Consider the following 22,899-nt stretch of genomic DNA (forward strand, 5'->3'; position numbering starts at 1 on the left):
AACATAACAAGAAGTAAATATATATTAGGTTTTTTAGTACAACAGCATTAAGAATAATTTTTATTTAAAGTAAAGAAAACTATATATTTTGATTTTAAAGATATATTTAATTAAAAATAGTTTTTATATTTTTTCTGCCTGTAGATTAAATTTTCATTAAACTTAAAATTGAGGTCTTTACAACAGTAATTTTATTTAAAATAAGTTACAAAAACTATTTACAAATAGGGCCAACTTTAAATTGATTACATTACATCATTGTTAACAAGCTTATTTAAAAAACAAACATTAGGATATAATATACATACATTACATTTATTTAACAAAATAAAATTATTGATGTCTATAGTTCTCATAATTCTCAATGACCTGTAATAAAAAACCAATAAAAAATATCAACATCATATAAATTAAAACACTTGACTATTTTTCTGCGGTAACAACTTTTGGTCTTAGTTTTTATTAAATAAGTTAAACACTTATTTTACTTACGTAATTAATTTCCAATCCACTATAATCTGTTCCATTTTCATTATAAAGTTCATAATCAAAGCTTGTAAGCTAAAACAAAATCATAAACGTTTACAACATATGTAATTATTAAAGTATAAAGAATCTGGTTGAAAATCATTTGCAATATTGCAAACCTTTTTAATGCATTATATATATTTATACTCTAAAATTTTGGAAATAAAATTAATGTTAGTATACTTACGTTGAATAATTTGGATATTATATAACTCTCAGTTTGGTTGCATGGACTTTCACCAAGTAGGTTTATAAGTCCATATGCAGATTTATTTTTTATACAGTAATACTCTGATGGATCCTTATCTTTTCCCATTTCAATTTCCTAAAAAATGTAAATAATTGTTAAAAAGGAATTGTACAGAAAGGTGTTTATATACAAAGAGTTGTGCACAGGCTGGTTAATCTATTCAATCAACTTTGTTTTAAAACCTTTAAACATAAAATGCTTTTTTTGTTGTTATATGTTAGGTACTTCGTCTAGTTGTGTATCTAGTTGGTATACAGACTATTTAGAAAAACTTACTGTATACAGAGCAGGCAAATACAGGGTCAGATTGGTTAGAAAAAGTTTCACATATTCATATGTTTGCAGCGGGTCTTCCTCATTTATTAAGCTTTCTTCCTCGGCACAAGGACATGAAAACTGGTTGTGTTTTAAGTCGATTTTTTGTAAGTGATGCAGCCCATCTAGCATTCCATCCTGTTATTTTGTAGTAAAAAATAATAAGCTTTATTTGGTTTAGGTTGTGATGGTATTTTTTATGCTAAAAAATTGCAAGGAAATTACTAGTAATTAACAGCCTTGTAGATATTTGAAACATTGTCAGCATATAGTTAATAAAAGCAGTTACCCCAATGTGAGAAATTTGGTTTGAACCAAGATCTAATTCTTGAAGATTGGGATATAACACTCTTAAAGGTATTGTCCCCAGTGAAACAATAATGTTATGCTTCAAGTCTAGAACTTTAAGTTTAGGTAGGAATGTATTTGGAAATGTTGAAACATTGCTGTTTGATAGGTAGAGTTTCTCAAGAGTGAAAAGAATAGGGAAGCTCTGCAAATTAAAAAATTTTTGTACTTATTTTCCTTAGAAAACTGAAGTTACCACAGACAAAAAAACGCCTAATATAAAACAACCAACTTTTGAATAGATATAAAACAATTTTTGATATTAATAAAAAGAATTTAAAACAAAAAAATCAAATTTTACCTGAAAAGAATTAATTTCTTTGTTGGTACTCAAATCTAAGACAACAAGGTTTCTAAAACTGTCAAAAGCATTATTTTCGATGTGATCAATGACATTTCTATCAAGTAAAAGCTTTTCAATTTTAGTGCAGCATTTTAGAAAATGGTGGTTTAATATTTCTGTAATTTTGTTGTTGGAGAAAATACAAGTTTTAAGTTGGGGTAGGTGTGTAAGATTGACAACTTCAGTTAAATTGTTTTGTTTTAAGTTCAAGTATGTAAGATGCGTAAGTTCTGCAAAACAAAAAAAATCACTATGTGTTTTTTTTTAAATAAAAAAAAGGTTCTGTTATTCAAATTTGAATATCAAAATATTGATTTTTATTTCCATGAATTAGATAGTAAATGAGTTAAAGCTTAAATTATAGTTTGTTAACTAATTTTTACCGTTGTTAATTTTTAAGTTTATAAGGTGATTGTTTTTCAAATCAAGAAATTCTAATTTTGGCAATCCTTGAAAAATGATTGGTGAAATGTTTTGAATTTCGTTGTTTGATAAGATTAACTTTGTCAATAAATTTAAGTTAAGTGGATGGCTTAAATATTCCAACTTGTTTTCTGCAAAGTAAGGGAATGTAAATTTTTAAAATTGATTGGGTTAAAAAATTGTAAAAAATTGTGTTGAATTTTACTAAAATCTAAATTAAATTTAAAACTGTTAAATGTGGAATAAGTTGTTACCATGTAAATTAAGTTCTTCTAGGTTGCTCAGGCCATGAAAAGCATTAGCTGGCATTAATTTAATGTAATTGTTGTGTAAAATCAATTTTTTTATTGCGCTGCCTTCACCAAATGCAAAAGATTCTATGTTATGTACACGTTGATCTAAATAAATATATTCATTTTAATAAAGGCAATTATTGATTGGTACTAAAAATATTATTTTGTAAGTTTTACTTTTTTATGTTTTGTTAAAGTTGTTGTTTATTTGATCAAAGTTGTTTAGATATAGAAAGGATAAATAAATTTACGTACTTGATAAATCCAGTACAAGCAAGGACTTCGCATTTGAAAACACTTGGATGCTAATATTTTGTATTCTGTTACCTTTGGCATCAAGATGTTTCAGGTTAGGTGACAACGTAGGAAGGTAGTTTAGGTTGTTGAAGCTCACATCCAATGCCCTGTTTTATAAATAGCATTGCTTTCAAATTTGGTTCTTAATTAAATTTAAATTCTTTAAAAAGTCAAAATGTTAAGGAAAAAAACTTTAATCTTTGTTAAGTACTTAAAGGACTTTATTATTATAAATTTTGCAAGAATTACTTGATACTTGGATGGTTGTCTAAACAGGATAGGTTCAACTTTTTAGTTCTAAGACCAGACATTTTTAAACTTTCTAAAACTGGCATGTTCTGCAAAAAAATACAAATTCTCATTATCTGTTTTCTAATTAACATAAAAAAATTATTTTTTATACCACCTTGCATTTTAAAAATGACTACCAGGAACGTTTATATATAACTTTTATTACTTTACCTTAAATGCATTCTCATCTAAGTTTTTTAATCTGGTATAGCTTAGTTTAAGTCTTCTTAAATGAGGTAAATGCATTGTTGTAACTGGATCAACTTGAATTAGGTTGTTAGTTAAGTCAAGTTCTACCAACAATGGGTTATACGCTTGTCTGGTTGTTATATTTTCAAGATCAAGCATGGAATGTAGATAACAACTATAAAAGAGAAAATGTTAAAAAAAACATTAATAGTAGTATAACTTTATAAATGTTAAATTAAGTTTTATAACACCATCTTAAAGGTTGGTTTTTGTAACTACCTTTTAACTTCTAGTTTTTTTAACTTCTTAAGACTTTTGTAAAGACTACTGCTCAGTATATTACCACTCCATCTTGTGTAGGATAATTTTAGTGTGTTTAGATTGTGAAGGTCATCAAATGAATTTATGTTGATTGTTCTCGGCTTTAATCCAGTTCCAATTGCTTGTGATAAATCTAATTCTCTTAGCTCAGATAAATTTCTCAGCAATGACCTGAAGTACAGATTGTAGGGGAATTTAAAAAAAAAAAATTTAAGTTCATGTTGGCAATTGCGTTAACTAAATACCTTTACAACTTCACTTTCTTATAAAACTCAGTTGCAAAGTTAAATTAGTTTACAAAATTTTGTTGTAGTTTTAAGTAATTGTTTTTTAATAATTTTTTTAATGCAGAAAAAAATTAACTTACGGGCTAATGTGTTTGATGGGAAGTGCAGCCATATTTAGAGATCGTAAATGTTTGGGTAACTTTGAACCTTCCACTGATATAAGGTTCCCGTTATATTGTAGTTCAAGTGTTTGTAAATGTAACATGTTTTGTATTCTTGGCATTGTGTATAGATCATTGTATTTTAGCGAAAGGTAAATTAAGTTTTTAAGTGGCCGAAGGCTATCAGGTTTTATATAAGAAATTCTAAAAAAATCAAAACACTTGGTTAGTCATTGTAAGATTGTACTAAAAGTAAAAAAATAAGTTTTATGTGTTTTATACCATAATGAGATTGTTACCTGTTAAATGATAAGTCCAGTTCCTTAACCTTCCAAGCAGTTTGAAAATCTAATGCTGAAAACTCATTGGTAATTCTTGCTATGTTGTTCCTTTGAAAATCTAATTTCAAAGTGTCAATACCACAAGTGTGTTTAATATTGTGAGATGTTGAGTTATGTCTTCTTCTTCTTAGAAGACCTTGCTTTTCTTGGTGAAAATTTAGATTGAATTTATAAATTACTTTGAGACTGTCCAGATCTTTATTAGCGCAGTCTACTAATATTGATGTAATATTCTCTTTTTTGCACACACATGTTTGTTCATTATTGTTAATATTATTAGTAATGCCATTACTTGATACATATTGTAATCCAGTATAGCAAAGAGTAACTCCTTTTTTGCTCAAGAGTAATACTAGTAAAAGAACTGCTTTTATTGGAACTTTAAATTTTTTTGTAATAATCATTATTAAGGGATAGTGCTGACATAAAACTTAAGTTCAAAAAAACTTTTAAATTATCTTTTTTTCATTTACATCAACAAAACATCTGAAACAAAATTGGTATTACAAATTTAATTTACACAATTTAGTGAAAAATCTTACTAAATATATTAAATTTTTTACTTGAAAATTGGACATTTCTGTTTGAAAAACTTTTTCTTTTTACACCTGGTCAACAATTATTTTATTTTAAGTGCCAAAAGAAGTGACATTAATAACATAACACCCAAAGTTACACTTTAATCAATTCATTAGTCAATACAGGAAATCACTTGAAGGTTATAGTGATAATTGGGGTTTAATTAGTTGTAGTTCTTGCGTGTGGAATAGTGTATGACGTTACTTGTTTAAGGGTAAACAGTAGTTTGATTGAAACTTTATGCCACATTGTCTGGCCATTTGCGTCACAAAATTTGTATCGCCATTAAAGTTTAAATACCCTTGAACTATTATTGGCAAATGGTTTGCTAAAATTTGGCCAACAACCTTTTACATATTGCTACATTCAAAATAAAGCAACAACACAACTTAATAAAAGTTTGGGTTTTAATTTTATTATAAAAGTATATTTTCATAACTAAATATTTTATGGTAAAATATGTAAATAATTTTTTTACATTTTCAAGGTTCATGTTGACAACTTGAGTAGTTTCGATCTTCGTTTTATTTTACATTCTTCATTTCCAAAGTTAGAAGAACAAACTTTAGACAAGATGGTGGAATTTAATGCTGCTGTAAGTAGCACTTTCGATAGTGATCTTCACTTTCTATTTACTTATATTTACCTAAAAACTCTTTTTTTGCACACTATTACATTGTTCGGTAATAAAAAAACTTGGTTTTGTGCAAGCAAGGCTTTTACCTTTTACATTGCTTTTTGAGGGAAATATTTTTATATTTAAATTGTAATTACATTTTAAATTAATTATGTTTTTCATTTTCAAGGTGAACAAATGCGGCTATTTTTTTTTCAGATTGTAAAAGAGGTAGTAAACAAATCTTGGAGCGAGAATGGTTCTTGGGGTCACAAAGGATCGCCATGGGAGTTTAACTTGAGAGATATGACTCGCTGGTGTCAACTGGTGATGAATGATGTTAATAATAATCTACCACAAGAGTGTGGTAAACATGTTAATTTGGTGTATATTGAACGAATGAGAACGATTCAAGATCGAAAAATGGTATTTATAAATAAACGACTTTTTATTGTCAATTTATATTTTTTGTCTTGTTTTGTTTAAAAAAAAACAAGAAAAATCTTGGGTAAATTGTTACCCAGTTACTAAAAGAAATAGATCTTTTAATTATGTGCGTTGTTTACAATTAAAATCCTTCTATATTTTGTTTGCAGATGCTTACAATTTATAAAAACATTTTTGGTCAAGAAAGCATTGTTTATCAACCCTCTAAGTTTTTTCATATAACAACTGATGAACTTCAGGTAAGTTTCAGTTGTAATAATTTATTAACAGTTTTAATGCCGTGTAATTTTTATGATTTTTAATTTATTTTACTTTTTATAACATAGGTTGGAAATGCTGTGATGACCCGAGCAAAGAACAACATTTCAGTTCCTCATTACAACTTATTACCTTCCATGTTACACCAAGTTGAAGACCTGATTACAGCCATCAATATGGTAAATATGATTTTTAATGATGGAATGTATGTTGGTTAATTTTTGATATTGCTTTTATCATAAAAGGTGTAAAAGCCTGTAAATTATGCCGCATAAGCATTAACTGCTTGCATAATTCTAGTTTTTTAATTTTTTTTTTAGAATTGGCCTTGTATTTTAACTGGTGGTTCTGGTTCTGGTAAAACCAGATTGGTGAAAACATTAGCAGCTTTATGTGGCAGGAAACTTCAAGTTTTAGCCACAAATAGTTCCATGGATGCAATTGAATTACTGGGTGGTTATGAACAAGCTGATTTTGACAAATCTTTATTAGAATTAAACGAAAAAGCCAAGGGGTAAAAAATGACATTTTTTATGTTGATAAAACTTTATAAATAAACTGGCTTTACACTTTACATATTAAACATATAAATAAACTTGTGTTACTCTGACCTTGGCTATATTTGCTTATGTTATCATTGAATATTATGAACTTAGTTTTGTTGCCTTAATGTATAAGGTCAAAAATTTTAATCCTGTGTGACATTTTTCAGATTTTTGATAAATGCTTGCAAGGAATTACTCAAAGAAACAAATGCTGATTCTTGTACAAAAGCAAATAAAGAGAAATTACTTTTGGAATTTCAACGACTTTTAAAAGTAATTTTCCTTGTTAAAAAAATTGTTTTTGTAACAGAAATGTTTTGAAATTCTTAAGTAATTAAATAAGATTTACAGTAATAAATCTAATTGCTTTTTTATCTTAAGTTAACTGAAGACATTAATGAATGTGCAAGCAACCCTGATAAAATGGAGAAGTTATTTTTAAGAATAGAACAAGAATTAAGCAATTGTAGTGAAGCACTAAGCATGGATGTTTTACCAGGTTACAATTTTTTTATTTTTTTTATAATATCTTCTAATAAAATATAATCATTAAATCAAATATATTTTGTTATGTGCTATTAGATTTGTTTGCAAAATGTCAACAATTAACTTCAAGAAAACAAAATTATGGAACTTATCAGTGGAATGACAGTTTGTTGGTCAAAGCTCTAATAAATGGTAAATATATTTAATAATAAACAGCAAAAAGTAAATTTGAAAAATGTGTAGTTAAACGCAAGATTTTATATAAGTATTTTTTTTTTGATTGAAATACATTTTCTATCAAATCAATTTTTTATTTTTATTTTAGGTGATTGGTTAATGGTGGATTCAGCAAATTTTTGTTCGGCTTCAGTTTTGGATCGGTTAAATGCACTACTTGAACCACAAGGTGTCCTCAGTGTTACTGAGCGAGGAATTGTAGATGGAAAAATTGTTGAGATTAAACCACATCCTGATTTCAGGTTTTTAATTTCTAAAAACTTTTGTGCTTTATTTTAACATAAACATAAGCTGTACATTTTTTATTTATCTAAATGTTGACATTTGAAATCTTTTTTAATGTACTACATTTTTTTTTTAATATGTAATTTTTTAAATACATTAAATTTATTTTGTGACTGATTTCTATGTAGTTTATCTGACGTAGCATGATTGTATTTTGAAATTTTTAAACATATTTATTAGGTTAATTTTGTCACTTGACCCTCAACATGGAGAGTTGTCTCGGGCAATGAGAAACAGATGTCTCGAAATCAACTTTATCTCACCCGAGACTCTCTCAAGTTTTGAGGAAGAAACTGAACTCAAACTTATATTTGACTCAAAGTGTAAAAGCATGAATGAACGGAATAAATGTCAAGAGTTGCTGAATAGTTTAACAGAAACTGAAAATAATGGCAAGATTATTGGTTTTATATTTAGTTATTTTTTTATTAATATTTTTTCTAGATTTAGTTCTTTTTAACATTAATTAAACATGCTTGTTTTTTATTTGTTAGATTTAAATCCCTTGGAAGTAATTGAACAAAGTTTGCAAAAAACAAGAAGAAAAATAATGGATTTTAATAGCGACGTTAGTTTTGTCATTTTGGTTAATATAATTTAAATTTGGTGTTACCATATGCATTTTTTAAATTATCAACTTTGATCATTACAGATTTCTGATAAAAGTCATAAACTGGATTTGTTTATTCCATCACCATTTATTGAAGGCTTTATAACACAACCAACTTTCTCAACAATTCTTCAACAATTTAAAATATTTGAATCTTTTTCAACTTTAAACAAGTACGTGTTTTGTCAATAAACAGAATTTACAAACTAAATTTAGTAGATAAAGTTATTTAATAAGTTGCATAATATACTTAATATATTTGGTTGTACTTTAAAAAAATCTCGTGAGAATTAAAAAAAATTGTTTTTATAACAGTGATGCTTCAATATTGGATAACATTTTTATGTTTTACCAAATTTATATGCAAAATTCAACCAAAAATGATTGGAAATTACGAATTTTAGTTCTAGAGGAATTTATGTCTAAGTTTTTGTCCATCTATTTAGGTAAACTTGAATATATTGTTTATATTATACATATTCTACAAACTGTTAACAAGTATTATATTTTTTGATATATTTTTTTTATATTATAAATGTGTATTTTATTTTATGTATTTTTGTTACAGATAAAAACACAACAATGATGGAATATTTGATAAAAGTATTTACAGACAATAGCATTCCAGAATTAGTGTTTAAATCTTTGTCTACCAAAGTAGAAAACATTCATGTAGGACTTTATGTTAAATATAGATGCGTTGATATTTTTAAAATAGTTTTAAAATTTAGCTATAAAAACAAATTTGGGTACCTTTGTATATATTCAATTCTTTTTAACATACTTTTAGGATAATATTTTGAAGGATTTACCATGGGATTGTAGATGGAATAATCAACTTCTTGTAACAAATGGTAAAATTAGATTAAAACGAGTTAATTTTTAAAAGTGTTTATTATATTTATGAATTTAAGAAAAGTTGGAAACTTGGCATAACTTATTCCAATATGGTGAATGTTGTTTTATTTTAATAGATTTAATGTTGTTACCAGTTAATTTACATAAGAAAAATTAAAATTAATTGAACAGTTTTTAATAAATTAAATTTTAAGGTACAGATTTGGATGACATGACAATATCAATGTTCACAAACTTGGCTTTCTATTCAACAGTTCAACTTTGTCTTAAAAAATTAGAGACTTTTTCTACACCAGAAAAACTTAAACGAAATAAAAAGTATATTTTTTAATAATTTATATCTTGTTGTTTTACTACTTTTTAATGAAAAATTTTAATAAAAAACAAAAAATCTTTATTGTTTAGGTTTTTGGCAAATGTTTCTGCATTTCATATTTCTTATGGGTATAACGACAAAACTCTACTTTTAAGTGACCTACCACATCCTGTTTTGGCTAAATTGTATTCACTTTATCAGGACTGGTAAGCTTTTTTTTTAAGTTACAACTCAAACACATAGGTTACATCAAAAAATATTTGTATTTATTTTTTGCAAATAAATTCTAACTCATGTTTAGTTTTTAAATTTTTGTTTACAAACACGATCAATTTTTTTATTAAAATTTTCTTTATTTTTAGGTGTACATTTATGACAGGCAAATTACACAAAGTTGAATGCTCAAATGGCTTTGAAACGAAATTGGTAGTTTTGGAAAGCTATCTATTAAAAACTTGTTATATTTGGAGGTAATGATTACAAATTTTATTTCTATATTTTATGTTTATTTAATTTACATTTAAATGAATCTATAATAATATTTTTTTGAATGATTACACTGTAACATAAACATATTTTCTTAGATGGATGATGTCAAACAGCTTTCATATTTCAAGTTTTATGAGTCGGTACATGAAGTTAAAAAAGAATGTTGTGCTATTGGTTAAAGATATTGACCAATCAACTGCTGCTAAAAAGTTTCTGAAAAAGTTTTTCTCGTTAGACAAACTTTTGGAAATAGAATCCAACTTTGTTGCTAAAAACAAAGCTCAAAACCAAATGAGAAAGTTTTATTTAGCTAAAAATGGTGAAATGTTGTGCTTAGAGGAAGAGTTTTTACTGCAAGAGTTAGTAAAGTCTTGTGTTATAGATCTCGAGTTGTGTTCAAACAAGGTTTTTAATTTAGGAAAAATATCTCACTGTACATGGGCAGAGTTTTGTGAGCTTTTAAGAATGGCGCAAAATTTAAACAATTTTTCACATCAGTTATGTTTGGAAGACAGCAATGAATCAACTGAAGTACAAAACGTTGAGATGGAAAATTTATTAATTGCAGAAATTGAAGCATTTTGTAAAACACTTAAAACCTTACATGTTACTCTTTCTGTTAATACTATAAAATGTTTTCAGAAGCTTGGGATAGATGTTAAAAATATGGAAGTTGATATTGCAAAAAATGAAAATATTAACTTTGGACTTAAAATTTCTGAAATTCAACTTTGGCCTTTGATTGACTATTTCGACTTGATATCAAAAACTAATTTGGTCAATATATGTGATTCCAAGATGATAAACCTTTGTCGGGATTTTGCAACAGCATCCAACCAGTACAACAGAGTTAACTTTAAACAACCAAAACAAGCTCAAGACCCAGTTTTAAACTTTGAATCCAATTTGTTTGCATTACAAAAACATGTTGTAAATGAAACATGGTGTTGTTTGTCGTTAAACAACCGTCTTCAATGGATTGAAACAAGCAGTTTGCTAAATGACACAGAAACTAAAAACATTGATTTTTCTGGTCCTGGAAACTTGTTAAGACCAATAATATCAGATTCTGTTTTTCGACTTTTATACTCTGAATCCCAGATCAAACCAAGTCCATGTATCTCAATATCTGATATTGAAAATCAAGCTTTCGGAAATGTTGTTGTACCTTTAAAAAATTTTAATGATCATGTTTTACAGCTAAAAACATTAAAAAATGTTTTATGGAAAAATTCAACTTCATTCAGTTGGACTGCAACATTTCCTTGCAGTTCAGTGTTAGAGAATTTGTTTTTAATGGCTATAAACACTTTACAGGGTTTTATTGTTAATGCAACTTATAATCCAAATGGATTTAAAGTTACTGAGGAAATGCTTAAAATTCAAACTAGACTTGCAAACGAAATCAAATCATACTCCAGCAGTAATTTTTCGACTTCTAAATTTGAAAATACTCTAATGGTGCTTGGAACGACTTTCAAAACGCTTTGTCATTCAATATTAGGTCAAACTGATTATATTGAAACTGATTTTTCCAAAAATGTTGTGAGTTTGTTGCAATTGTGTTGCAGCTCAATCTCCAACATAATAAAAACTATAGTGGAATATCAATCATTATTACAGGTTAGCTATAAAATTATAATATGATTATTGTTATTGCAGAAAAATATAAAATTTGATTTCTAAAACTACCATTAAAAATTTGATTGTATCATTACTAAATTTATTAAAAGTTATAAGATAATTTTTATTTCTAACTGTTAGTATTAAAAAGGTAATGTTATTTAACTTTTTTTATTATTTTAGGACAACTGTTATGATTTAAAATCTGTTGACAAAAGCTGGCAAGAAATTGGTAAAACTTTTGTGTTTCTTGGTTTACTTCAACTACTTGTCAACTCACCCAATTCACTTCTTGATCCAAATGAATGCCAGAAAAATAAACTGGAGTGCCTAGAAAATGAGGTAACTTCTTTTACTTTAGTATAATGTTAAGTGCTTATTGTATGTAAATGTAATTTAAATTAACCTCGGTAATAAAATGTTATTGATGTTTTCTGAATTATGTAATTTATGTTTAATACATTTTAATACTTTAACTCTATTTAAGCTTGTACAATTGGAATGTGAGTTGGAAGTACAGTCAATTTCACATCAAAATCTTACCGGGAATAAATTTTTATCTACTCAAGATATTACTGAGTTTACTCATCCTAGAATATTAACTCTGTTTAATAGAATAGAGTTGGTAAGAAACAAAGTTGAGGAAACTAAAAGTAAAGTTGCCTATAGGCCTAACCAGAACAAGGTTTGTATTACTTTTTTTTTCTGATTTAGTTAATTTAGTGTGGAAAATAACAGTAGAACAATTTATTAAACAACTTGTCTTAATTTTAATATAGTTTCCAGATTTGGTTAAAGAATGTAAAAGTTTTACCGAAACAATTGTCAACAAAGATTCCATTTGCAACCTGATAAAATATTTATTAGATCAGGTAAATTAACTTTACTTTTACAGTAGAAATACATATTGGCTAATATACAATTAACTTTATACGAAAAAGTGTTGTTGATTGTAGTTTTTAATGGAATTTTTTTTTGGTAATAGAACTCAAATGAACTTGCTACTCACTCAGAAGAAAAACTTCAGATGTCTTTGCAGGCTTTTAGCAAACATTTGGGTGAAAAATTTCCGGGCTTTCCAGATTTTGTGACACCAATTCAAGAAGCTATTGCACAAGTAAATACATTTTTCACTTCTTCATTTTGGTCAACATTGTTTTATCACATTTATTTGAATTTATGTAAACAATACTATTAAATTTTGAAGATACTAGCTGTAAAAAAAACTTTTTCATAAATTAAATAATGCAAATTTTATTTGGCTTTAGATTCGATTTGGACTTCGGATTGTACAAGCTTCTTTACAAATAACATTAGCACATAATCAACTTCAAACTTACTCTAATTTAAATAAAAACAATCTACCAGAATTGTTTATATCTGGTTTAATTGATGGGGATATTGATATTAGTAGCAGTGACCAAGTTGTGAAGGCAATTAACCAGTTTCTTGAAACTAAAGGTAAGCCAACATATTAGGTAAGTTATTTGACTTAGCTAATAATGTAAATAATTTTATTATTCAGGAATTATTGAAGAGCGCAGAGTAGACACTTTAATGGAGAGGTAAGCACTTTTATTACAACCATTACAAATTTTAAGATTTGTTTATAAACGCATTTAATTTTTCGACAGTATTCTGATGACAAGTTTGATTCAAGTTTATGAGAAATCTCAACAAGGTTTCACAGTTGATATCAACCAACTTTTTGGACTCCTAGAAACGATTGTAGGATTGTGGAACAAAAAACAAGACATTTTAGACAAAAAGTAAAATTTTGTTAAATGTATTGCTGCATGTTTTGCCTTTCAGTATCATTTTTTAATAAAAAATCTCTTTATTTTAGAGAGGAAGAAAAAGCAAGTTTATTTAAATATAAAACCCAAAAACACGAATTAAATGAAGAACAAGAAACTGAAGAAGAATTTAACCAAATGTTTCCCAATTTTGATGAGGTTTATTTAGTTTTTTGTTTATGTAACAGTTAAATTATTTTTTATTTTATTTATATTTTTATTTTAATAAATTATATAATGTTAAAGTGAGATAAAAAGGTTAACTCAAATATAAGCAATTTTATATTTGTTAAGTGACAATCTATAAAATTTTTTCATTTTTTTTTAAAGTCTGTTACATAGCTTTGGCGATTGGCGTTGAACTAATACTACAAATGACACTAATTTAACAATTTTTTTTATATTTAGGAATTGGGTGATCTTGTTGAACAGGATAACTTAAACACAAGCAAAACTGAAGTTAAAACTGAGTCAAGTCAAGATAAAGAAAATAACAAGGATAAAATATCAGAAAAATTATTTCAGTTTTCAGTTTTTGTTCATTCAAACGTGGTGTTAAAAAATAAAAACAAAACGGAATTGAATGTAAAGGGTAAGCAGAAACATACACAGTCCTAATAATAATCCATTAAATAATCCATTGAGTCCTAATAATAATCCATTAAAACATAAAGTAAATGCTTTTTGGCTATGCTTATGAAATGTTTTTTTTTTCCTTTAGAAAAGGAAAATATGACAGAACCCAAACATATGACCTCACTTTTTGCTCACCATGCATTATCATCCTTATCTAAAGACCTGTTTCCATGGTTACATGGCAATCATGTCGAACACAATTTATTGCCAACTCATATAACAACTGTTCACAAGTTAAACCAGTCTCTTAACCAAAATGGTAAGATTTAGTGCTGATTACTAATTAACATTTTTGTGTAAATCTTGATTGATCTTTTAACCTAAATTAATTACATTTTATAAGTTTAAAAATAATTTTTGCAATTAAATGTAGAAGAAAAGTTTTAAAAAACAGAATTTTGTACGTATATATTTTATATTTAAATGGTAAAAAATCATTTTTTTGTATTTTTATATCTTCGATTTAAATTTTTATTTATTTTTTAGAATCTCGCAAAACAATTGACATCTTTAATGATTCCAACCCACACATGATATCTAGATGTTTGCCTATACTTAACAACCTTCTGTCCACTATTATTAACACACTGTTAGTTGAATGGCCTGATCACCCAGTCTTGAATAACCTGGTGGTCATAATAAACAGAATTTTGTCATTTTCTGTAAACAATCCTGTCATGAAATTTGTTGCTGGATTGGAGTTGTTGTTAACCAAAGCCCAGGTTTGTCAAAACTAAAATTGTATTTTGATATAAAATCTTTTTTGCTGTTGTCCATATTGTAATTTCAATTTGATGTAATTTTTTAAATATTGTTAATTACTTTATTAAATGTTCGTTTTTTTTATGATATAGAACTGTATACTTGAGAATACTTGTTTCAGTTAATGGATGCGACATAAATTTGTGCTTTAAAATATTAAAAATCATATCTTAAAATTTGTAGGAATGGGAAAGTAATGCCAGTCAACAAGTCTCACTATTTACCCATTTGGAAGCAATTACTTCAATAATACTTGATTGGAGAAAACTGGAACTTAAAAGTTGGAACAAGTTGTTGGAAAATACGATGGCTAAGTCGTCTTTGGATGATACAAAATGGTGGTTTTATATTTATCAGTTAATTGAAGATTGCTTGAAGAAAAATCTAGAAGGTAGGTGCCTTTGAGAGTTATTATAAAATGATCTTTTGTAATACTATTGCATTTAATTGTATAAAAGTTAAAAATTTTTATTGTTTTGTGCAAAAATAATCCGTTAAAATAATTTCTCATTTTTTTCTAGATGATTACAAAACAATCGTTTCAAATGTTGTTGTTTCTCTACAAAAGTTTTTGGAAAATTCTAATATTGCACAGTTTAAAAGCAGAATACAAACATTAAATATGTTTTATAGTCATGTTTGTTTTAAAGGCCATAAAAAAGGTTATTTTTTTTTAGAGTAGTTCGTATCTTATTTGTTAGTTTCATCACTTTTATGTTTGCTTATTTAACATATGATATTTTTAACAAAATTTACAGATCTTTTGTCAACTGCAATCTATAACTTGCACAATTATTATTCTCAATTTATTGACGAAAGTGACAAAAGAATTACCTCAATAAGAAAACCTATTGAAAAGGAATTAAAAGATTTTGTTAAAATTGCAAAGTGGAATGACATTAACTTTTATGCTGTAAAGGAATCTGTAGCAAAGTAAATCATTGTTATTTTTAATTTAATAAACTGACCTAATATATTTTTTTGTAATAAATTATAATTATTTTAATATTGATTGGTGCTTTAATTTAAATTTTATGATGATATTTTAAAAATTTTTAGAACACATCGTACATTGTTTAAATTAATCAAGAAGTTTTCAAGTGCTTTAAATGAACCAGTAATGTTGAATGTAATGAAGGGTTCAGTAGCTGGCTTTATTGTTTCCAAACAGGTTTGTAATTTTTTTTAATATTTTTTTTAGTTAAAAATACTAGGATTAAAGTGTTTTAGATTTAAAATATTTAAGTTTTTTGTTATAGTAAAATTGTAACAAATTATCGTTAAAAAAATTTACCGCATTCCTCAATAAAATTAATTCTAATTTAATTTTTTGACGTAATCTTTAGAATGAAAATACAGCAGCACAGGAGCTTTGTGAAAGATGGCAAAATACAAATGACTTGCACAAACCTTTGTTGAACTTTGAGTATATTGAGGAATATTATTCAAGTGTTGATCTTAAGGTATTTGGAGATTTCGACAAATTGGCAAAGTTACCAACAATATTAACGAAGATGAATAAGCATACAAATAAATGGATAACCCACTTGTATGGGTGTTACCCCGAGTTGATACTGGATTTGGAGGAATGCACTAGTACGAATGAATTGTTATTTCTTGTTTTTAACAAAATTTGATCTTAAAATGTTCAAGCTTTTTTTCTAAAAACAATGCAAACTTTTTTTAACTTGCTTTTTAGCAAGACAAAACTAATAATAAACATCATTTTTTCAGGTGACATAGTTGAAAATTTCCATGAGCTTAGAGCTTTGGAACCCAAAACTCCATTGTCAGATGACAAGGAAGAACGAGAGAAGAGATTGTCGGAGGCAAAACATATTCTTAACAGAAAGAAAAAGTCGTTGTCTGATCTTTACAAGCTTCTCCGACTGCTAGGTAATTTTCTCTAGTTTTTGTACAGTAAATAAATGAATTAAAAATGCAAGATTTTATATTAGTTTTTTTTTATGTTCACATCATTTTTTTAATTTTTTTTAGGCCTGTCTTATCGCAAAGGTTTAATTTGGGCAAAGAGTACTAATTCTTCTCAAATATTATTGTCTCCATCACCACTTTGTAGTAGCAATATAGTTGAAGATAAACTACTGACTGAAAGTTTACAAGGAGGACAATCATATTTCTGTAAATTATTGTCAAGGTGGTCTGTACTGAATGCAGCTTTGCAATCTCCCAATAAGGTTTGTGTAAGCTAAAAATTACATAAAAAAATCTCTTGTAAGATATTAATAAAAATTACCTTTTAAATCTTTTTCTTGGGCAGTTTTTTGTAGAAAGAAAAATTTAATATCATTAAACCTTATTCTATATTTAATTCAGAGATATATTACTTTTTGGTTAAAACTATTCAATTTTTAAACTTGAATCTATCTATAGGACGTTGGTTTAACAGACATTAATCGCATTCAAGGACTAGTTAGTCATCTGCTTCAACTTTCTGTTCACCAGAGAACTTCACTAAATGAGATGACTGAAACCAGGAACATTCTACAACAAATTTCTTGTTCTTTAAGTAATATTTTTGAACACAACCCAGGTAGTCATAAGATCAAGTTATTAAATTTAATATTTATAATTTTCTTAATATGTAACTTTGTTATTTAACCTAATTTTAAAATTATTTCTAACTATTATGTTTATTTTGAAATATTTTTGTATTTTAGAAGAACACAGCTCATTTTACAATGATGACAATATTGAACAAATTATTACCTGCAAAAACAATTGTGATATCTGGTTACAGGGTTTAAGAAAATTTCAATTGGTTTTAAATTGTTGTCCTGATGATAAAGGTAAATATAAGTTTAATGTTTTAAATATCTTGATAAAATTGCTGTAAAAGTTCTAAGTTGTTATTTTTTGAGAAACATTATGTCACTAACATTGTTCTTTATGTTTTTATACATAATTTGAATTATGTTAATTTTATGATTTAATTTGTAGTAACACTTATTTAAAGTGATTTTAAATTAAAAACTTTTTTGTTTAAAAAAATAAACTACTGCTTTAGAAAATAATTACAAACCATCCAAAGAATGTTATTTTGAATTGGCAAACTGTTTCAATGGCGACATTAGTTGGTTAACCATTGACAAATTAATTCGGTCTGAAATTGAATCAGTGCGAAAATCGTTGACTTGTGTTGAAAATTTCATTCAAACTTGTATAGTTGTGGATTCTAATAATGCTGCAAAATATAAATTAAATACAGGTTAGTATCATTTAAATTTGTTTGTTAAGTTAACTTTATTTGTTAAGTATTACTTTTTTTGGTTAATATATATTTAGTTTATCTTATAGACAGTTATTAGTAATACCTTAACTGTTGTTTTTTTAAATCTAGGGTGTATTATCACACACAAAATTCTACTTGATTGCCAAAATCTTCATCTTAACCTGGAAAAATCTATCGAAACTGTCACCAAAACTTTAATTGCGACTTTTGATGTTCCCTTCAAAGAACATGAGAAAAACCTTGACACTTTAAACACAAATGTTGTGGAGATACACTCTCCTTTAATAAGAGATGTTTTAAATGCAAGAAAACAAATACATGAAAACGAAAATAAACTGAAACTAACTAAAACAGGTAAAAAACTTTTTTATTACATTGTTAAAATATTTTTGTATCTATTAATAAAAAAAAACATTTATTGTGCTAAAATAAATTTAATTTTTTACATTTAAAATACTGCAAATTCCTATCTTTTACAATTTGTGTTGTCATTGTAAAAGTTAAATTTTTGAAACTATTTTTTACAGACTATCAAGACATTGAATATTATGCACAACTTAATGAGGTTGTGATTGAGATGATGATTTCTGTTCAAAATCTCGTTAAGCGTCAAAGAGAAATTCAGGTAAATTTTGTACCATTTTATTTAACATTGACACTACTGCCTGTAATTCCCTTTAATAATAATTTATTATTTAGGCAAATAGTTCATCAGAGAATGAAAGTCTACTGGAGAGTCATTTAGTTTTACATACTCATGGTAATTTGGAATACAATCACCAGATGTTGAACAGCAAAGTTGTAATGAAAAAAATTCTTAATTTGTTGGAAAATATTAAGAAAACCCTTGGATGTAATTACCAAGAACAAAATGGGGTAAAATTTTAATAAGATTTTAATACCTTTTTGTTAATTTTTCCTGATCACCAATAGTATTTCAGTAATTTTTTTTTCACATTTGTTGTAGATAAATTTAATTTTTATATTAATAGAACACAATTCTGTATTTTTCTTTAACATTTATTTTTTGTTAATATTTTATTCTCTGTTATTTTAGGTGTTTAAATCTGTTCTTTATTCCTTATCCACTCTTGTTAGAGAGTATACATCAACCTTACATACCAATTTGTTGGCTAGTTCAATAGCACACAGAAGCACATGCAAACTTGCTTACATTTTGTCAACCATTTTTACTGAAGTTGCCACTAAAGGATTTTGTCCACCAGCTGAGTTTGAAGAAGAATTAGCAGGTATTAGTGACATAAAAATGGAAAAAAAAAGTTTTGTGAATGTTTGCTTAAACCAAATATTTTTTTGTTGTGCTAATAGCATCTTTGTTTATAAATTGCTACTTTGTTAAATTCATATTTACTTTTGAAACATTAATTTTAGTAAAAAAACACAATTTTTTATTCAATTCATTTTTAAATTTTATTATTATTATTATTATTATTTATTAGGAGATAAAGGGGAATTTAAGGAGGTGGAAGATGCAGGGATGGGAGAGGGTCAGGGATCAAAAGATGTCAGTGATCAAATTGAAGATGAACAGCAGGTGGAATTTTAAGAAAAAATTCGATTGATAACGAACATTGTCCTTTTCTTACTGCAAATTTAACAAAAAAAAATAATTTATTGTATTATAAATTTTTTTAAAGGTGGAAGACCAGCCTGGAGCAGAACCTCAAGAACAACAAAATGAGGAAGACATTCCTGAAGAAGACAATGGGATTGAGATGACAGAAGACTTTAAAGGAAGATTACATGACGGGGAGTTAGATAAAAAAGAAGATGCAGGAAGCGATGAAGAGAAAGATAATGAGGTAGGTTGAGAAATAAAATATTGTTTTTTAACTAGAAATAAAACAACGAAACAACAACTAAAATTTATTTTATAAAAACCTTTAAAACTGTACGAAATTTAAATTATAAATATACACACAATTACAATTTTAACTTTAAAATATTTTTTACTAACTGCATAATTCTACCGTCCAAGGATGAGTTGGACAAACAGATGGGAGATCTTGGTGAAGAGGGGGATGCTGATAAATTGGATGAAAGGATGTGGGGATCAGATGATGAAGAGGAGGAAGAGCAAAATGATAGCAAAAAAGAAGAAAAGGGAGCTGGCATGGATAAGGTTTTTATTTTTTTTAAACTTTTTTTAGGTTGGTTTAGATTATGTCAACGAGTTTAAATTTAATTTTTCAATGTTTTGGTTTGAATAAATTTTGTTGTATATTGTTACTACAAATGTAAGTTTTCTTGGCATATATTTGTTGTGTGTATGTTTGTTGATTATTTGAAATAGTATAATTTGGATATTGAAAGCAAAGTTATATCACATGTACATTTCTAATTAATCCACTTTCTATACTCTACTAAGGCTAAGTAGCTGGTTTATACAACCGCATATCCAGTTTTTCTTAACTGAACCCACCAGACCACGGCTCCAATTACAACAAGGCCTGTTATCGAACCAATAACTCCCCCCAGTATTGCAACTCTGTTGTGAAATTGCTTGCTGTCCAACATTGGTGTTTTTGTTGGCCCACTTGAAGGCATTTTACATCCGGTTATGTTCTTGTTCTGTAAAGATAAATTAGAAATTAAGTTTTTGATATTAACAAAACCAAAGATTTAAAATAAAATACAGACAAATTAAAAGGATTGATTTTACACAAAATACTTTAAATGCCTTGGGTAAAATTTTAATGTCAAACCTCCACAACATCTTTAACAAGTAGACCTCTAATTGTTTCTGGAGTAAAACAACCTAGTTGTAGTAAGTCATCTACATCAAGGTTGTGGTTTATAAGTTGGTCATAAATATCCAAAAGCTCACAGTCACAATTCAGTTTGAAAGTACGGACTTCAACCTAATTAAAATAATTATTAAAACTAATTTTAACGATACAAAGATGGCTCATCAAAATAAGGAGAAAAAAGTTTATTTTAAAAATTTTTTTCTTAAAAAGTTAATTTTTTTTTTTTTTTTTTTAATAACTTACCACTCTTAGGTTAGGCTTGTTCAGGAACCATTCATTGTGTAACTCAGTTATTTGGTTTAGACTTATGTCAAAAACCTCCAAGCTCATTAAGTTATTGAATGTGTCATTTGCAATCAAGTTAATGAGATTGGTTTTTAAATACAATTCCTGTTAATAAAATATAACAAAAAGTTAATCAAATATAATTAAAAATATGTCTTAAGCTACTATAATAAAAAAACTATATAAATTGTTTCTAATAATAATTTTATTTTTGTGAAAGGCAAATATGATATTTTAAGAAATTGTTTTGTTTTTTCACCTTTAAGTTTACTAGTTCTGCAAATTTATTCTTTTCTAGTGTTTTAATTCTATTTTGTTCAAGGTCCAAGTATTCAAGGCTGTTAGGTAGCAGTGGTACTGTAGTCAACTTATTATCATTTAAGTAGAGTCTAACAAATAAATGTGTTAATATTTTATTTTTTAGTTTGGTTTTCAGTTAGGTGTATTAAAAAAGTGCTATTACTAGATAGGTTATTTACATATCAACATGTGTCTTACCTTTTCAAAGCAGTGTTATTGTTTGTTATCTGAAAGGTTTTTATGTTGTTGCCCTTTGCAGATATGGTCACTAATAAAATTGGAACCTTTATTTCTAACTTGACAATTCTATTTCTATAAAAGATATGTTCAATATTTTTGTATCATTTTATTAAAAAAAAGTAACTTTAAATTTTGTATTTTAAATAGGAAAATTTGTAGTATTGCTAAATTTGAGTTTAGGTTATAAATTTTTTTTAAATTATTTATTCTTACTCATCCAAAATAAGTTCTTGCAATTGGGGTAATCGTGATAAAGCTCCATCAGGTATTTTGGATATTCTGTTGTCAGTTAATATTAGAGTTGTGACATTCAATGGTATGTCAGTAGGCCATGTTTTTAAGGATTTTCCTGCATATTTAAATTTTTATCTTAATTTAATCGTGTATCAACCTAGTTACTTCTTTTAAATCTGCAGATTTAGTATAAACCTTTCAAGTGCAAAATAAAATAAAAACAATGTTTTTTGGAAGTTGAAACTATTGACTAACCTGAGCAGTCTACTGCTGTTGAGTTGCAGTTGCAATTATCTGGGCAAATAACTTGAGTTACATTTGCTGTTGCAGTGGAAGTGGTTTGAAAAACACATTCGTTAATTGAGAGAAAAATTAAACAAATAAATAAAACCAACTTCATCTTTGTAATTTCTGTAAAACAATACAAATTCAATTTTTAATGCAAATTCTGTTTACTCTTGGTATATTTAAAGGCTAACTACTTTTTACCTTTGTTTTTTTTAAATTAACTTGCTGTTATCATGTGGACTAATTTGTAAAACTGTTTTGAAAATAATTTGATCAATGTGTTGATCTAAAATTAGCTCAAGAATTTCCTAATTACTAAACTTTAACAAAAGAAATTAAATGGTTTTGATTTTAAAAAGATAATAGTACTATGCCTTAAATATTATATAGTATTAGTCTTATGTTATTATTTTTAATACAACTAAAAAGGTTTCTAGGCAATGGTTAATTATTTAATTAATAGATAAAAGGGTTGTGGTTTCTATAGGCTTTATTGTGGGATAACCGCAAAAGCAAATATTATTTTTATTGTGTAGAAAGGCTAAAAAAATATTATAATTTATATAAAATGTAATATTTGCAATGATAATTATTTTAAAAAATCAATTAATTGCTTGAAATGTTTTTGTGTGATTTACTCAATAAAGAAATATATAAC

The 22,899-nt window shown here is 26.7% G+C and overlaps 3 protein-coding genes across 3 annotated transcripts in view; 1 reads left to right on the forward strand and 2 right to left on the reverse strand.

Annotated features, from left to right (window-relative positions):
* LOC145741283 (midasin-like) overlaps window positions 1-22,899 on the forward strand; it is a 38,713-nt gene that overhangs the window by 11,265 nt on the left and 4,549 nt on the right. Inside the window, exons 40-87 of the mRNA XM_082558850.1 lie at window positions 5,394-5,501; window positions 5,742-5,948; window positions 6,119-6,208; window positions 6,296-6,406; window positions 6,548-6,741; window positions 6,940-7,045; window positions 7,154-7,271; window positions 7,355-7,450; window positions 7,584-7,737; window positions 7,961-8,172; window positions 8,275-8,348; window positions 8,433-8,563; window positions 8,706-8,836; window positions 8,959-9,062; window positions 9,181-9,244; window positions 9,443-9,566; window positions 9,654-9,770; window positions 9,927-10,034; window positions 10,149-10,671; window positions 10,852-11,676; window positions 11,860-12,018; window positions 12,164-12,361; window positions 12,456-12,548; window positions 12,662-12,793; window positions 12,945-13,137; window positions 13,202-13,241; window positions 13,311-13,445; window positions 13,523-13,631; window positions 13,881-14,064; window positions 14,194-14,367; window positions 14,595-14,830; window positions 15,054-15,261; window positions 15,392-15,532; window positions 15,629-15,803; window positions 15,930-16,041; window positions 16,217-16,466; window positions 16,605-16,766; window positions 16,869-17,068; window positions 17,265-17,424; window positions 17,552-17,680; window positions 17,899-18,099; window positions 18,232-18,477; window positions 18,651-18,748; window positions 18,823-18,999; window positions 19,181-19,373; window positions 19,584-19,678; window positions 19,782-19,946; window positions 20,123-20,266. Of these exons, the coding sequence (XP_082414976.1) occupies window positions 5,394-5,501; window positions 5,742-5,948; window positions 6,119-6,208; window positions 6,296-6,406; window positions 6,548-6,741; window positions 6,940-7,045; window positions 7,154-7,271; window positions 7,355-7,450; window positions 7,584-7,737; window positions 7,961-8,172; window positions 8,275-8,348; window positions 8,433-8,563; window positions 8,706-8,836; window positions 8,959-9,062; window positions 9,181-9,244; window positions 9,443-9,566; window positions 9,654-9,770; window positions 9,927-10,034; window positions 10,149-10,671; window positions 10,852-11,676; window positions 11,860-12,018; window positions 12,164-12,361; window positions 12,456-12,548; window positions 12,662-12,793; window positions 12,945-13,137; window positions 13,202-13,241; window positions 13,311-13,445; window positions 13,523-13,631; window positions 13,881-14,064; window positions 14,194-14,367; window positions 14,595-14,830; window positions 15,054-15,261; window positions 15,392-15,532; window positions 15,629-15,803; window positions 15,930-16,041; window positions 16,217-16,466; window positions 16,605-16,766; window positions 16,869-17,068; window positions 17,265-17,424; window positions 17,552-17,680; window positions 17,899-18,099; window positions 18,232-18,477; window positions 18,651-18,748; window positions 18,823-18,999; window positions 19,181-19,373; window positions 19,584-19,678; window positions 19,782-19,946; window positions 20,123-20,266 (8,106 nt within the window). The remainder of the gene's footprint in view (window positions 1-5,393; window positions 5,502-5,741; window positions 5,949-6,118; window positions 6,209-6,295; window positions 6,407-6,547; window positions 6,742-6,939; window positions 7,046-7,153; window positions 7,272-7,354; window positions 7,451-7,583; window positions 7,738-7,960; window positions 8,173-8,274; window positions 8,349-8,432; window positions 8,564-8,705; window positions 8,837-8,958; window positions 9,063-9,180; window positions 9,245-9,442; window positions 9,567-9,653; window positions 9,771-9,926; window positions 10,035-10,148; window positions 10,672-10,851; window positions 11,677-11,859; window positions 12,019-12,163; window positions 12,362-12,455; window positions 12,549-12,661; window positions 12,794-12,944; window positions 13,138-13,201; window positions 13,242-13,310; window positions 13,446-13,522; window positions 13,632-13,880; window positions 14,065-14,193; window positions 14,368-14,594; window positions 14,831-15,053; window positions 15,262-15,391; window positions 15,533-15,628; window positions 15,804-15,929; window positions 16,042-16,216; window positions 16,467-16,604; window positions 16,767-16,868; window positions 17,069-17,264; window positions 17,425-17,551; window positions 17,681-17,898; window positions 18,100-18,231; window positions 18,478-18,650; window positions 18,749-18,822; window positions 19,000-19,180; window positions 19,374-19,583; window positions 19,679-19,781; window positions 19,947-20,122; window positions 20,267-22,899) is intronic.
* On the reverse strand, window positions 145-4,805 carry LOC145761196 (uncharacterized). The gene is made up of 14 exons (XM_082574566.1): window positions 4,286-4,805; window positions 3,966-4,190; window positions 3,557-3,769; window positions 3,260-3,452; window positions 3,047-3,135; window positions 2,756-2,904; window positions 2,462-2,605; window positions 2,168-2,338; window positions 1,743-2,014; window positions 1,383-1,586; window positions 1,055-1,231; window positions 716-853; window positions 493-561; window positions 145-369 (listed from the first exon to the last, which is right to left on the reverse strand). Exons 1-14 carry the CDS (start codon window positions 4,729-4,731, stop codon window positions 334-336), a joined length of 2,526 nt encoding a protein of 841 aa, XP_082430692.1. The 5' UTR covers window positions 4,732-4,805; the 3' UTR covers window positions 145-333.
* Window positions 19,790-22,353, reverse strand: LOC145763695 (uncharacterized). The gene is made up of 7 exons (XM_082575199.1): window positions 22,209-22,353; window positions 21,933-22,068; window positions 21,678-21,791; window positions 21,439-21,568; window positions 21,138-21,284; window positions 20,850-21,005; window positions 19,790-20,715 (listed from the first exon to the last, which is right to left on the reverse strand). Exons 1-7 carry the CDS (start codon window positions 22,351-22,353, stop codon window positions 20,527-20,529), a joined length of 1,017 nt encoding a protein of 338 aa, XP_082431325.1. The 3' UTR covers window positions 19,790-20,526.

Source organism: Corella eumyota, chromosome 1, assembly GCF_963082875.1.
Source record: "Corella eumyota chromosome 1, kaCorEumy4.1, whole genome shotgun sequence".
Taxonomy (NCBI): Eukaryota; Metazoa; Chordata; class Ascidiacea; order Phlebobranchia; family Corellidae; genus Corella; species Corella eumyota.